The sequence below is a fragment of the Saccopteryx leptura genome, chromosome 5 (assembly GCF_036850995.1).
Source record: "Saccopteryx leptura isolate mSacLep1 chromosome 5, mSacLep1_pri_phased_curated, whole genome shotgun sequence".
Lineage (NCBI taxonomy): Eukaryota > Metazoa > Chordata > Mammalia > Chiroptera > Emballonuridae > Saccopteryx > Saccopteryx leptura.
This window is the reverse complement of record NC_089507.1, coordinates 218,254,594-218,267,678: the sequence shown is the minus strand read 5'-3', so window position 1 is coordinate 218,267,678 and position 13,085 is coordinate 218,254,594. Positions and strand designations below refer to the sequence as shown.

The 13,085-nt window shown below is 57.3% G+C and overlaps 1 protein-coding gene and 1 long non-coding RNA gene across 2 annotated transcripts in view; one reads left to right on the top strand and one right to left on the bottom strand.

The window, feature by feature from the left end:
- The window catches only part of DNAAF9 (dynein axonemal assembly factor 9), a 94,033-nt gene that overhangs the window by 51,187 nt on the left and 29,761 nt on the right, over window positions 1-13,085 (top strand). The window contains exons 17-22 of the mRNA XM_066384327.1: window positions 999-1,110; window positions 1,939-2,009; window positions 3,709-3,759; window positions 4,279-4,366; window positions 8,930-9,033; window positions 12,425-12,571. Coding sequence (XP_066240424.1) covers window positions 999-1,110; window positions 1,939-2,009; window positions 3,709-3,759; window positions 4,279-4,366; window positions 8,930-9,033; window positions 12,425-12,571 — 573 coding nt within the window. The remainder of the gene's footprint in view (window positions 1-998; window positions 1,111-1,938; window positions 2,010-3,708; window positions 3,760-4,278; window positions 4,367-8,929; window positions 9,034-12,424; window positions 12,572-13,085) is intronic.
- LOC136405209 (uncharacterized) lies at window positions 813-1,924 on the bottom strand. The gene is made up of 3 exons (XR_010751482.1): window positions 1,750-1,924; window positions 1,538-1,643; window positions 813-1,028 (listed from the first exon to the last, which is right to left on the bottom strand). It is a non-coding gene; the product is annotated as an uncharacterized lncRNA (long non-coding RNA).

The following is a 13,085-nucleotide window of genomic DNA, read 5'->3' as shown; positions in this document are numbered from 1 at the left end:
AGCCCGAGTGTCTAGACCGGCTGCTCCCAGCCACAGGCTGAGTCCTCCCCTTACCCCAGGGCACCTGGCGTGAAGAAGAGCGGCCGGCGATGGCCGTGAGCAGGGTGGCCGTGCGGCCACGATCCTGGTCGCAGATCTGTGGGCAGAAGCTATACTTTGCGTCTGTTTTGCGGCCCCTGCCTGAGCCTGAATCGCCGTGAGCTCTCGGTCACTGGGAGCGAGTCGGGCTGCTGTGGACGGCAGGATGTACACGCAGCCCGCCCCCATCACCGGGGCAAAGGCAGTGGTGCCACGGGGCACTTCCGTTTGTACAGCGCGCCCGCGCCCTGTGTCTGTCAGTCAACCCCTGTGTCGACGTTCTTGTAGAACTGAGACTTTCTCACGATGTCACCAAGAAAGATGAATTTGTTGTTTCACTTATTTATGCATTCATTGCTTGATTCTTTTTTCTTTTTTTAATTTTTATTTATTCATTTTAGAGAGAGACAAGAACATCGATCTGTTCTTGTGTGTGCCCTGACCGGGGACACACACACTCCTGTTCTCTCTAAAATCAGTTTATTACAAGAGTAATTATTAACAGTAACAATCGCCTGATCGGTGGTGGCGCAGTGGATCGGACGTCGATCTGGAATGCTGAGGTTGCCGGTTCAAGGCCCTGGGCTTGCCCGGTCAAGGCACATATGGGAGTTGATGCTTCCTGTTCCAACCCCTTCTCTCTCTCTCTCTCTCTCTCTCTCTCCTCTAAAAATGAATAAATAAATAAAAATTAAAAATAAATAAAAGTAACAATCCAATAAAAAAATTAAAACGACTGCAGGGAAGCCTGTGTTATCGCAAAGTCATCTCAAGATCACTTGAGGTTTCCCTAGAATCTCTCCAGTTCTCTTTTGAAATGTACCCGAAAGCAGTAGTCTGTGGTTCGTCTCCTGTGGGTCTCCTCTCTCCGGCGGTCCAGACTGACGGCTGGTCTCGCCCCGTCTTCTGACCTGATCCAGGCTTGCATGGCCGTCTACGACATTCCTGACCTGCTGGGGGAAAGCGGGTGCTTAGGATCTGTGGTCTTCTCGGAGTCGTTCCTGACCTCACAGATCCTGGTGAAAGAAAAGGGTAAGTGCGTGTGACCTCTGGAAAGCTGAGCTTGAACCTTTTATTTTATTTTGTTAGTTTTGCCAAATAAACCATAAAGACCAGCCATAAACTGGTGAAAATACTAGAATATTTATGGTAAACAAAAGGGCATCTATCCTGATTTATGAAACGCTCTTATGAATTAAGAGGAAAAAGACAACCTACCCAGCGGTTGACGGGCGGAGAGGAGGAACAGGGAAGTTCACAAACGTGGAAAACAAAACAGTTCAATATATGGAGTGTATGTATTCCCTCACAGAAAGTAGGGGATATTTCATCGCTTCATACTCGTCTTTGTGAGCAGGATACTGTATTGTCTCCACACGTACACATGTAGGAATACGTACAGCCGGACCGGTAGTCAAGAACAAACGATTTGAGGCAATGATTAGGTTAACTTTCTTACCCTGTTATGTTGACAAAAAATTCTGCAGCATGATAGTGTCTGCTGCTGGTGGGATGAGCCTGCTAATGTCTTTGTTGGGTTTCTAATAGGTACACCACGATACTGCCTTGATAAAAAAAAATGTAAAAATAGAGGTAAAAAGGACTAATTCCCAGAGTTCTTCACTTAAATGTGTTTTACAACCTGTTGTAAAACATAACAGTTAAAATCACCTGGAGGTACCGTGCTGTAGGCTCCCTGTCCCCTGATGAGGAAGTTCCCATTTCCTGAGGGCGTCTGGCTCTATGCTAATAAGAGAAGGTCCCACCCACCCACCCCATCCTGAGAAGGGGAGGGGCTAGGACCTGCCTGGGGGGCTCAGGTGGCCGGCAGTAACCTGCACGTCTGTGCTCCTCCTGCAGATGGCACTGTGAACACGGACACCAGCTCCATCGTGCTGACTGCCGGCGTCCCCAGATTCTGCTCCTGGTTGGTTAGTGTCACTCGTCGGGTGAAGGGGGGTGTCAGTGGGGACAGAGCAGGCAGGGCACTTGAGAAAGAGCCTTCTCCCTGGTCCCTGATGGGTTTTCAGATCCTGAACCAGCCCGCGGTCCAGGAATGGAAGTTTTTATCCCAGCTGTTTCTTTGTACAAACTGCACCTAGCTCGTTTAACTCTCAGAATCTTGGAGAAGGTTTGCAAGAAAGGAACTGAGTGGCCTGACCTGTGGTGGCACTGTGGGTCAAGCGTCGGCCTGGAACGCTGAGGTCGCCGGTTTGAAACCCCAGGTTTGCCCCGTCAAAGCACATATGAGAAGCAACCACTACAGATTGATGCTGCCCCTCCTCCCCCCTTTCTCTCTCTCTAAAATCAATAAATAAGATCTTAAAAAAGAAAGGGAGGGAGGGGAGGGGAGAGGAGGGGGAGGGGAGGAGCTGAGTTATCTGTTAAATTTGGGAAAGAAAGAAATGAACCCCCCATGTTACAGATGAGGGGACTGAGGCCTAGAAACGGACCCGCCTGCCCAGGGTCACACGCGGATAGTGAGGGGTGGGTGACGTGGCCTCCTGCGGTCGGAGCGGTCGTGCTGCGTTTGTACAGCGGCGTCTGCGTGTGGGAAGGTCCCGTTCTCATCGGCGGGACTCGGTCTGACCCTCGGGTGCCCTGGCACACAGGACGGAGGACAGCAGTGGGCCTGGCCGTGACCTGAGTCCCCGTCTCAGAAGCTCCTTCTGCTCTGTCTCCGCAATTCTGACGCTGGGAGGGAAGGGCGGGAGCCGCCCTCAGCCGGTCTGGGTTTAAATGAGGACGCACTCAGCGTATCTTAACATGTTCTCTGTCCTTCTTCCCTAATAATACTCACTTTGCCCCCAATTGAAGTGTAAGTGGAGGTGACATGTCCTCTCCACACATCACAGGCTTGTTTGTTTTTTTTTTGGGGGGGGGGGTTGTGTGTGTGACAGACAGAGGCAGAGAGAAGGGACAGACAGGAAGGGAGAGAGATGAGAAGCATCAATTCTTTGTTGTGGCACAAATTGCTTTGTCATATGTGCCTTGACCCATGAGCTACAGCAGAGCAAGTGACCCCTTGCTCAAGCCAGCGACCTTTGGGCTCAAGCCAGTGACCATGGGGTCATGTCTCTAATTCCACACTTAAGCCGGTGACCCCACACTCAGGCTGGTGAGCCTGTGCTCAAGCCGGCGACCTCAGGGTTTCTAACCTGGGTCCTCTGCATCCCAGCCCAACGCTTTCTCCCCCGCACCACGGCCTGGTCAGGCCCTCACAGGCTCGTTTGTTTAGCTTGAACCTCGGGTCCCAGCAAGGGAGCCCCGTGGCCTTGGGCTCTGAGCTGTGGTGACCAGCAGCCGGCTCCGCCAGCCGTCGGGGCCCAAGAGATGGGATTCAGTGGAGGGGCTGCCCAGCCAGTCTCCTGGAAATATCCAAACCCGGGGGTGGCGTGGGAGTGTGGGGGTCACCCGGCAGAGCTCGCCCTTGGAGGGTGGGAGGGTGGGGGTCGCCCGGCAGAGCTCGCCCTGGGAGGGTGGGGGTCACCCAGCAGAGCTCACCTTTAGAGGGTGGGAGGGTGGGGGTCGCCCGGCAGAGCTCGCCCTGGGAGGGTGGGAGGGTGGGGGCCGCCCGGCAGAGCTCGCCCTGGGAGGGTGGCAACCGGAAGTCTGCTCCTTTGGTCGCAGGTGGAGGACAGCGAAGTGAAACTGTCTGAGAAAGCCCAGCAAGCCGTGAAGGTAGGTAACCTTCTCATTCTTGCTGTTAGCATCGAATCAGCAGGAAATGCGAATGGTTAACAGAAGGACAATTTAAAAAGTCTCCTTTTAGGGCGAATCCCAAGGATCTGTATGTACCACTTGGTCTCAGTTCCTGTTTGCATTCTCCCTGTCCCAGCAGTTGGGGACACGCGGTTAGAAGGATTCCCCATCCCATCCCCCCGGTACTATTAAAAGCAGCTCTCAGGCTGGCCTAGACAGACAGAGCCCAGAGGTCAGCAAAGCCTTGGGCCAAGCAGCGCTGCCGGCCTCAGTGCCTGGACGCAAGGAGGACCCTGCCAGGGTCCCCCCAGCACAAGTGACAGGACCCCCAGGGACGTGACAGAGGTCCAGGCAGCGCCACAAAGCTGGTGGAAGAAGTTGGGACTGTGTGAGCCTGACTCAGAAGCCTTTGTGGACAAGACTCGCGCAAGAGTTTTGACTCTGGATGTTGATACTGTGACTCACCTGCTCTTTGTGTGTGTGTGTTTGTTTTTTAAGGGGGATGAGGGCGTCCTGGGAGCTTTCCTCACAGGAGGAGAAGGGGCGTACCTCTATTCCGGCGGTCCGCAGTCCTGGCCCGAGGAAGGTGAGCTCTTCTGGGTCCCTCTGTGGCAGGTGTGATGAATAATCCACGTGATATTTGAGAAGACTTGTCGGGGTAGAAGTGTTTTCTCACGGCGTTTCTCCTTTGACCCACCCGTGTGCGGATGAGGAAACTTGCGCTGGGAGGGGCTGGCCCCAGACCTGCCCCTGTCCTCTCGTGTGCGGGCTGAGGACTGTGCTCAGAACCAGCTGGGGAAGCAGCACGTCCAGAAATAGGATCTGTGGGCGGAAACGAAATCGGGGTGGGTTTTCTATTGTTGTGTTAACACATCGCCGCAAATTTAACAGCTTGAAACAACACGCGTGTATGATGTCACCGTTCTAAAGGTCAGGGGTGGGAGCACACTGGGCTGGGTTCACGTTTAGGGTCTCATAGGCGTCGGCCAGACTGGGCCCGTACCCGGAGGCTCTGGGGAAGAACCGGGTGACTGGTGGAGCCCAGTTCCTTTGGGTTGCAGGACTGAGGTTCCGCTCTGCTGTTGGCTGTGAGCCAGGACCCCTCGTGGCTCCTCCTCCCTGTGGTCCTCGCCCTGTGACACCTCCGTCTGAGCAGCAGAGAACCTCCCTTGTGTTGTCCAATCTCTCTCAGACTTTCAGCTCTCTGAATTCCTCCCCCCACCCCCCCACTGCCAGACGGAGAAAACTCCGTACAAGGGGCTCCCGTGACCAGAGGAGGCTCGCTCAGGTCATCTCCCTTGTGCCCAGGAGTAACGTCAGGAGCGAAGGTTGTGGGAGCCGTCTCAGATTCCTTTCTTTACCGCAGTCTACCCTCTGACCCCCCACGATTCGTGCCTCTGCCACGTGCAAAACACAGTCACCCTTTCTAAGGCCTCATCGGTCATGGTGACAATTCAAAGCTCTAACCCTCTTCAGCTCAAAAGTCTAAAAATCTCACCATCGAGGTCATCTAACTCAGCTATAGATGACACTCTGTAACGTGTGACTCTCTGAGAACCTCTCCTGCCCACAATGCCTCCCCACCTGTGGACTTGCGAAACTGAGGCGACAAGTCACTGTCCTGGCCGAGTGGCTCAGTGGGCAGGGCGTCGTCCCGGGTGCCGAGGTCACGGGTTTGACCCCCCAGTCGGGGCACATGTGAGAAGCAAACACTGAGTGCAACAACTAACTGGCACAGCGAGTGGATGCTCCTCTCCCTCTCTTTCTCCCTTCCTCCCTCTCTCTCTCTCTCTCTCTCTCTCTCTCTCTCAAATCAGTGGGGAAATTTACGAGAGACAAGTTCATGCCCCAGCCCTCCCAGCATAGAGCCGTTACGGACATTCCGGTTCACGAAGGGGGCGGGTTGAAGATAAAACGGGGTCACCGGCTCAGGGCAGCTTTGAGATCACTCCGGGCAGACTCCCGTTCCTCGGTTAATTCCAGGGCCCGGGAACAGCCCCCCCAGGGCTCCTAGCTCTGCCCTCGGGGCTCCTGGTTCCGCCCTCTAAACTCCTTAGTTTTGCCCTCTGGCCTGGTGGCTGTGTGTCTGTCATCCTGCCTTTTCCACAGAGGCTGCACTTTGTAGCTGAGTAGGAGCCAGGAGAATGCCGGGGTCTGACTGTCTCACTTCACACTCTCTCCGTTCCTTCCAGCTCAAGCCGGCAGTGTTTCTGCTCGTGTGAAACACTCGAGAGCCACGTTGGTCTGGCACGGAGTTCCTGGGGAAACCAAAGTGCTCCTTTCTGGTTTCCTCAGCATAACATTTTTTTTTTTTAAGTAAGTGAGAAGCAGGGAGGCAGGAGGTAGAGAGACAGACTCCCACATGTGCCCCAACCGGGATCCACCCGGCATGCCCTCTCCTGGGTGATGTTCTGCCCATCTGGAGCCACTGCTGTGTTGCTTGGCAACTGAGCTATTTCAGTGCCTGAAGCGAGACCATGGAGCCATCCTCAGAGCCCAGGGCTAACCTGCTTAAACTATTTGAGTCATGACTGCAGGAGGGGGAGAAAGAGAGCGAGAAAGAAGCAAGAGGGGGAAGGATGGAGAAGCAGATGGGTGCTTCTCCTGTGTGCCCTGACCGGGAATCGAACCGGGGACATCCACATGCCATGCCGACGCTTTACTGCTGAGCCAACCGGCCAGGGCCAGAATAACATTTCTTAATGAGTTCTGTTCTTTCCCTGTCAGGTATAGCCATTTTGTGGAGGAAGAGTTGTGTCTTCTTCCACAAGTTTTCGGCCTCCACTACGCAATCCCCTTTCTGTGAAATTTGTTCTTGAGAGTAATTCTATCCGGTGGCCGATTCCCCCTCGTTCTCAGATCGCTGGGGCAGCGTCCACTCCTCTGTTCACATAGACGACAGAGCGTAGGAGCTCTGGTGCCCACCAGGTGCTGGGTGGGGGGTAAGGAACTGTGTTTGTCCCTGTGCCTGCACCCCTCCACCCGAGCCCGGCGTGCCTGCACCCCTCCACCCGAGCCCGGCGTGCCTGCACCCCGCCACCCGAGCCCGGCGTGCCTGCACCCCTCCGCCCGAGCCCGGCGTGCCTGTGGGCGGCAGGGAGCGTGGGCAGCACCACCACCCTAGGGGCCGGATGTGGGGTGTCCTGGCGGCAGGTGGCAGACACGGCACAGAGGTGTTTGCACTTTGCTGGAGACGAGCCAGTTAGAATATTTAGCAAGGATGTTTGCCTACTCAGCAAAGTGCCGTGCGACACAGATAACCTTACGTCGTGTTGTGTTGTCCAGCAAGGTCCAGTGTGTCCCCGGGTCCCCCTGAGAGTCAAGGGCACAGCCAGGGACTCCCGGAGCCTGGCTCGTCCCACTTTCGAGAACGTCGAGTTTTCCGACTCCCTCAGTTCCTGACGGAAATGCGGTTTAGATGAGGAGGTGGTTCCCTGAGGAGGAGAACTCGGCAGGAGCGGAGCATGTAGACGGGCTCCTCGGCTCCGTGTTAAGCATGTTCTGGCTCCGTGTGTTAAGCATGTCACCAGGCTGGGGTTCAGGGCGGCGGCGTGGGGCCTGAGGTTTATCGCGGTCGGCAGCTGAGTTAAGGAAGGACAGTGGGTTTGTCCAGCAGCAAGTGGCGCTGGGCTCACTTCTGACAGATTTCGGGTTGGAGGCGCCAGGCAGCGGGCGGGGGGCCCGGGTCTGTAGGGGGGCCGGGGTCTGGAGGGGGGGGGCCGGGGTCTGGAGGGGGGCCCGGGGTCTGGAGGGGGGGCCCGGGGTCTGGAGGGGGGCCCGGGGTCTGGAGGGGGGGGCCGGGGTCTGGAGGGGGGGGCCGGGGTCTGTAGGGGGGGCCGGGGTCTGGAGGGGGGGGGCCGGGGTCTGTAGGGGGGGGCCGGGGTCTGTAGGGGGGCCGGGGTCTGAAGGGGGGGGGCCGGGGTCTGGAGGGGGGCCCGGGGTCTGGAGGGGGGGGCCGGGGTCTGGAGGGGGGGCCCGGGATCTGTAGGGGGGCCCGGGGTCTGGAGGGGGGGGCCAGGGTCTGGAGGGGGGGGCCGGGGTCTGGAGGGGGGCCGGGGTCTGGAGGGGTGCCGACCCCGGCAGGAGGCGGGGGGGGGGGAGCCCGGGGTCTGGAGGGGGGCCGGGGTCTGTAGGGGTGCCGACCCCGGCAGGAGGTGGGGGGGGCGTTTCTGCCCCTGACACCGGTTGCCGTTCTTTTCTCTGTGAACAGTAGATGGAGTCCCCTTGTGGCGGCATCGGTGAGGCCGTGGTGTTCAGAGAGTGCCGCAGGCCTCGGCGGGACCCCCGGGGAGCCGGTGGGCGGGTTGGGAGAAAGCGGACAGACCGCTGGGCGGCCCTGTGGGCGTGTTGAGGCCGAGGAAGCAGAGCAGGCCCGCGGTCAGACGAGCCACACGAGGGCTTCGGGGAGCGCGGGAGGGAAGGGAAGCGGGGCCGGGAGAACCGAGGGGCCCGGGACAGAGGCTCGGCGTCGGGCAGACCCGCCTCGGGCACTGGACCCCACCCCCCACCACCCCCCACCCCCGCCAAGCAGTTGTGTGACTTTGGGGGGTAAATCCGCCTGAACTTAAGTTTCCCCTTCAGTCCCGGAAGAACTCTTCCTCGTCATCGTGGGCCTGACCCGAGGGATGTGGTCACGACGTGTGGGCGGGGCCAGCGTGTGGTCACGACGTGTGGGCAGGGCCAGCGTGTGGTCACGACGTGTGGGCGGGGCCATCGTGTGGTCACGACGTGTGGGCGGGGCCAGCGTGTGGTCACGACGTGTGGGCGGGACCAGCGTGTGGTCACGACGTGTGGGCGGGGCCAGCTTCTGCCGAAGCAGGAGGCGGGGCGCCTGGGAACCCATGGCGCAGCGGACGTGGACGTCCGAGCCTTCCCCGTGCGTCCCCCCGGGAGACGCCGGCCGTGGGGGCGGCCCCGCCCCTCCCCATCCACGGCCACTCGCTCGTTCTTCCTGATTCTCACGCACAGATGCGGTCTGACCCCCGCCTCCCTCTGAGCGCTGCCGCCCCCCCAGCCCAGGGCGCAGCACAGAGTCACGGACGTAGGCCGTTCCTGCCCGGGCGTGCCCTGGCACCGCGAGGAGGGCGGGCACTGGACGCTGGCCAGCAGGGCCCGGCCCCCCAGCTCTGACCAGCTCCGTTCCTTCCAGGGAAAGTGTGTTTCTTCTCTGCCGGCCTGCTGTTCTCCCACCGCCGTCACGGCAACATCCTCGTTGCCAAGGATCACGTGACCTCCGTCTCGTTCTACGACGGGGTAGGTGTTTCACCTCCTGGTCCACGGCCGTGGTGTTCTGAAAGAGGCCCCTCTGACGGAGAAACCAAGTAACCTTCCCTGTCCTCGCCCCTCCCCCGCGGGACAGGACGTCGGGGTTCAGCCCTGCCTTCCAGGCTGGTGGGCAGGGCGAGCATGGCGGGGCCTACCCTCTCTCGGGGCTGAGTGTTGTCTTGCTGCTCCAGAAAGAGCTTAGCCAGAAAGGGCTTCGGGTCAGGAGAGCCAGCAGCCACCTGTGGGCAATTAGCTCACTCAAAGAGCATCAGAAAGTAGGCTGGAGAAGCCTGACCAGGCGGTGGTGCAGTGGCTGGAGTGTCAGACTGGGATGCGGAGGACCCAGGTTTGAGACCCCGAGCTCGCCAGCTTGAGCACAGGCTCACCAGCTTGAGCGTGGGATCATAGACAGGACCCCATGGCCACTGGCTTGAGCCCAAGATCACTGGCTGGATCAAGGGGTCACTCACTCTGCTGTAGCCCCCCCCAACCCCCCCCACCCCCCCCCCCCCCCCCCCCCGTCAAGGCACAAATGAGAGCAATCAATGAGCTAAGGTGCTGCAATGAAGACCTGATGCTTCTCATCTCTCTCCTTTCCTGCCTGCCTGTCCCTCTCTCTGTCTCTTTCTGTGTCTCTGTCACAAATAATAATAATAATAATAATAATAATAGAGAAAGTAAGCTGAGGAAGGCCTCTAGCGGCCTGAACAGACGGCCTCCTGCCCAGGCACACAGAGCTCGCCCACTTAAAACCTGCAGAGAAGCTGCTTCCTGTGACACTGAGGGGGCTCCACTCACCCACTCGCCTGGGAAAGAGTTACAGCTGAGGCAGAGAGGAAGACACGGGGCTACCGTCCCCAGGAGGACTTAGCCTACCCCTGATGCGCTCAGACTTAACCCCCAGCTGCGGGGAGGAAGTTCCACCCCAGGGCTATCCTTGACCTTCACCGGTCTGCATCCACACTCCCCCTTGGCCTTCGGGGACAGAGGGCAGTCACGAGTTTCCTCCAGCCGGTACCCCCTGGCCAGAGCACAGTGTCTCTCTCAATGTGACTCTCAGCCTCAGCATCAAACCCAGCCCGTTTGGGAGCCAGGACAGGGAGGCTGGGTGAGGCGGTTTCGTCAGATGGTCAGAAAATGAAGGCTGTGAGCAGTTCTTGAAAGAATCCTTTCCCCCCGCGTAGAGCCTCGAAGGCTGTTCATAAAGGCAGGCGGACCAATGACAGAGTGAGTGGCAGCCCAGACGAGAGCTCTGATGTCAGGAAAAAGGTCCCCCAACGTCAGAGGGGAAGGCTGGTCCTTCAGGCGCTGGGGTGACATGTTAGCTGATTTGGGGAGAAAATAGAGTCTCCATATCAAAAATCAAGACAAACTTCCAATACATGAAAATGTAAATAAATATCTTTAAATTTTGCAAATAGAAACAAGAACATAAAAATGAATCTTGATTAAACTTCTGGGGACAGGAAGACTTTTCTAGCTTAGAAACTTTTTTAGATACAGGAAACTCTAAAGGAAAAGTCTGTCAAATGTAGCCACCTAATGGATTTTTTAAAATTTTTGCTGCTAAGTTTATTGAAGTATACTTTAAATACAATTCACTGTATCCATTTAAAGTTTTTACAGAGCTGTCACTCGTGACACCACCGTCACAATTAAGGTACAGAAGACTTTCAGGTTTTGGCCAGGTAGCTCAGTTGATTAGAACGCCATCCTGATTTGCCAAGGTTGCAGGTTTGATGCCCGGTCGGGGCACAGGCAAGAATCAGGCAATGAATGCGTAAATAAGCGGGACAAGAAATCGATCTCTCTCTCTCTTTCTCTCTCTCTTTCTCTCTCTAAAATCCATAAATTAGAAATTTTAAAGAAAAGACTTTCATCGTCCCCCAAAAGGTTCCTAATGCCCTTTCGCAGTTCATCCCTTCCTCTGCTCCTGGCCCCGGGCAGCCGCTGGTCAGCTCTGTCCATCACCACGGTCCATTGCCACGGTGCTGTCACTGTAGACTAGTTTGCATTTTCTGAAGTCTTGTGTAAATGGATGTTATACGTTCTGTACCCTGGACATGCAGGACATTGAAGTTGAACCCTTACCTTATGCTATATACAAAAAATTAACTCAAGGCCCTGGCCGGTTGGCTCAGCGGTAGAGCGTCGGCCTGGCGTGCGGGGGACCCGGGTTTGATTCCCGGCCAGGGCACACAGGAGAAGCGCCCATCTGCTTCTCCACCATCCCCCCCCTTCCTCTCTGTCTCTCTCTTCCCCTCCCGCAGCCAAGGCTCCATTGGAGCAAAGATGGCCCGGGCGCTGGGGATGGCTCCTTGGCCTCTGCCCCAGGCACTAGAGTGGCTCTGGTCGCAGCAGAGCGACGCCCTGGAGGAGCAGAGCATCGCCCCCTGGTGGGCAGAGCGTTGCCCCTGGTGGGCGTGCCGGGTGGATCCCGGTCGGGCGCATGCAGGAGTCTGTCTGACTGTCTCTCCCCATTTCCAGCTTCAGAAAAAATACAAAAAAAAAAAAAAATTAACTCAAAGTGGAACACGGGTCTAAACGTAAGACGACAATGAGTAAACGCTCAGAAGAAAACTCAGGAGTAAAGTCCTGTGACCTTGGATTAAGCAGTGATTTCTTGGGCACAATGCCAAAAAGCACAGACAACAAAAGAAAAAATACATAAATTAGACTTCATCAAAACTAAAAACTGGCCCTGGCCTGTGGGCTCAGCAATAGAGCTTCAGCCCGCAGTGTAGAAGTCCCGGGTTCAATTCCTGGTCAGCGTGTACAGGAGAAACGCCCATCTGCTTCGCTAATCCTCCTCCCTCGCTTCTCTCTCTTCCTCTCTCTCTCTCTTCTCCTCCTGCAGCCATGGCTCGGTTGGAGCAAGTTGGCCCAGGCACTGAGGATGGTTCCATAGCCTCTGCCTCAGGCTCTAAAATAGCTTGGTTGCTGAGCAATGGCCCAATACGGGTAGAGCATCGCCCCCTAGTGGGCATTCTGGGTGGATCCCGGCTGGGTGCATGCAGGAGTCTATCTCTCTACCTCCCCACTTCTCACTTAAGAAGGGAAAGAAAAAAAAGCTAAAAACTGTGCTTCGAGGGTCACTATCAAGAAAGTGAAGCCCACCCACCGACTGGGAGAAAGTGTAAATCTGATGGAGGATTAATACGCTAGAAAGAACTGTGAGATGACATGTTTAGGAAAAGCCCTCATGCTCCAGGCGCCGTGTGTGGCTCGGTACCGGAAAGCACGCCTGCGACCGGAGCCCAGTAAACACGTCCTGTGGAGACGGTTGCGCTGAGGCCCGGCAGGTGCGCCGGGCCCAGCAGTCCACGGCGGGCACCACACGGGCGGCTCTGCTCGCTGACGCTTCCTCCCCTTCTCCTAGGACTCCACCAGTGTTGTTGCCGCCCTGGTGGTCAACTTCAGGAGCTCCCTGCTTCCGCACCTGCCGGTCCATTGCCACGGTTCCAGCAGTTTCCTGATGATTGCCCTTTTCCCCAAATCCAAGATCTACCAAGCGTTTTACTCGGAGGTAACCAGTCATCCCTTGGCAAAACCTCTCCCGTCTCTCCCCGGCGGTGTAGGCGCCGAAGCAGCAGCGTCTCAGGGTAGACGGTGAGGTGATGGGGGGGGGCCTGCCGCTGATCCCTTTGGGTCCCAGGGTGACGTCGCTGTCGCCGTGGAGAGGTGAGAACCTGAGGGGACTTCTAAAAAACAAACCTTCTCTGTCCTTTACATCTGGATCAGACTCCCTCTCCCTTTGGCTGCGTGGTGGCGCTGTTGGGCCCTGCCTCCTGGGTCAGAGCTCCCCACTGCACCCCGATCCGTGGCCCCTGCCCTTGTGAAGGGTTTCCCCTGGCGGGCTGCGTGGCCCAGGCACTCGGCACTGGCGGCGTGAGCGAGGGAGCTCCCTGGGGATGTGCCACCCACTTGGTACCGAGCGGTAGGCGAAGTCAGACAGGTGCCCAGCCTTGTGACAGGTGGCAGTGCTGGGCAAGGTGGGACAGCCACAGCCGAGGAGAGGACAGTGTCTTTCCTGTGGGACA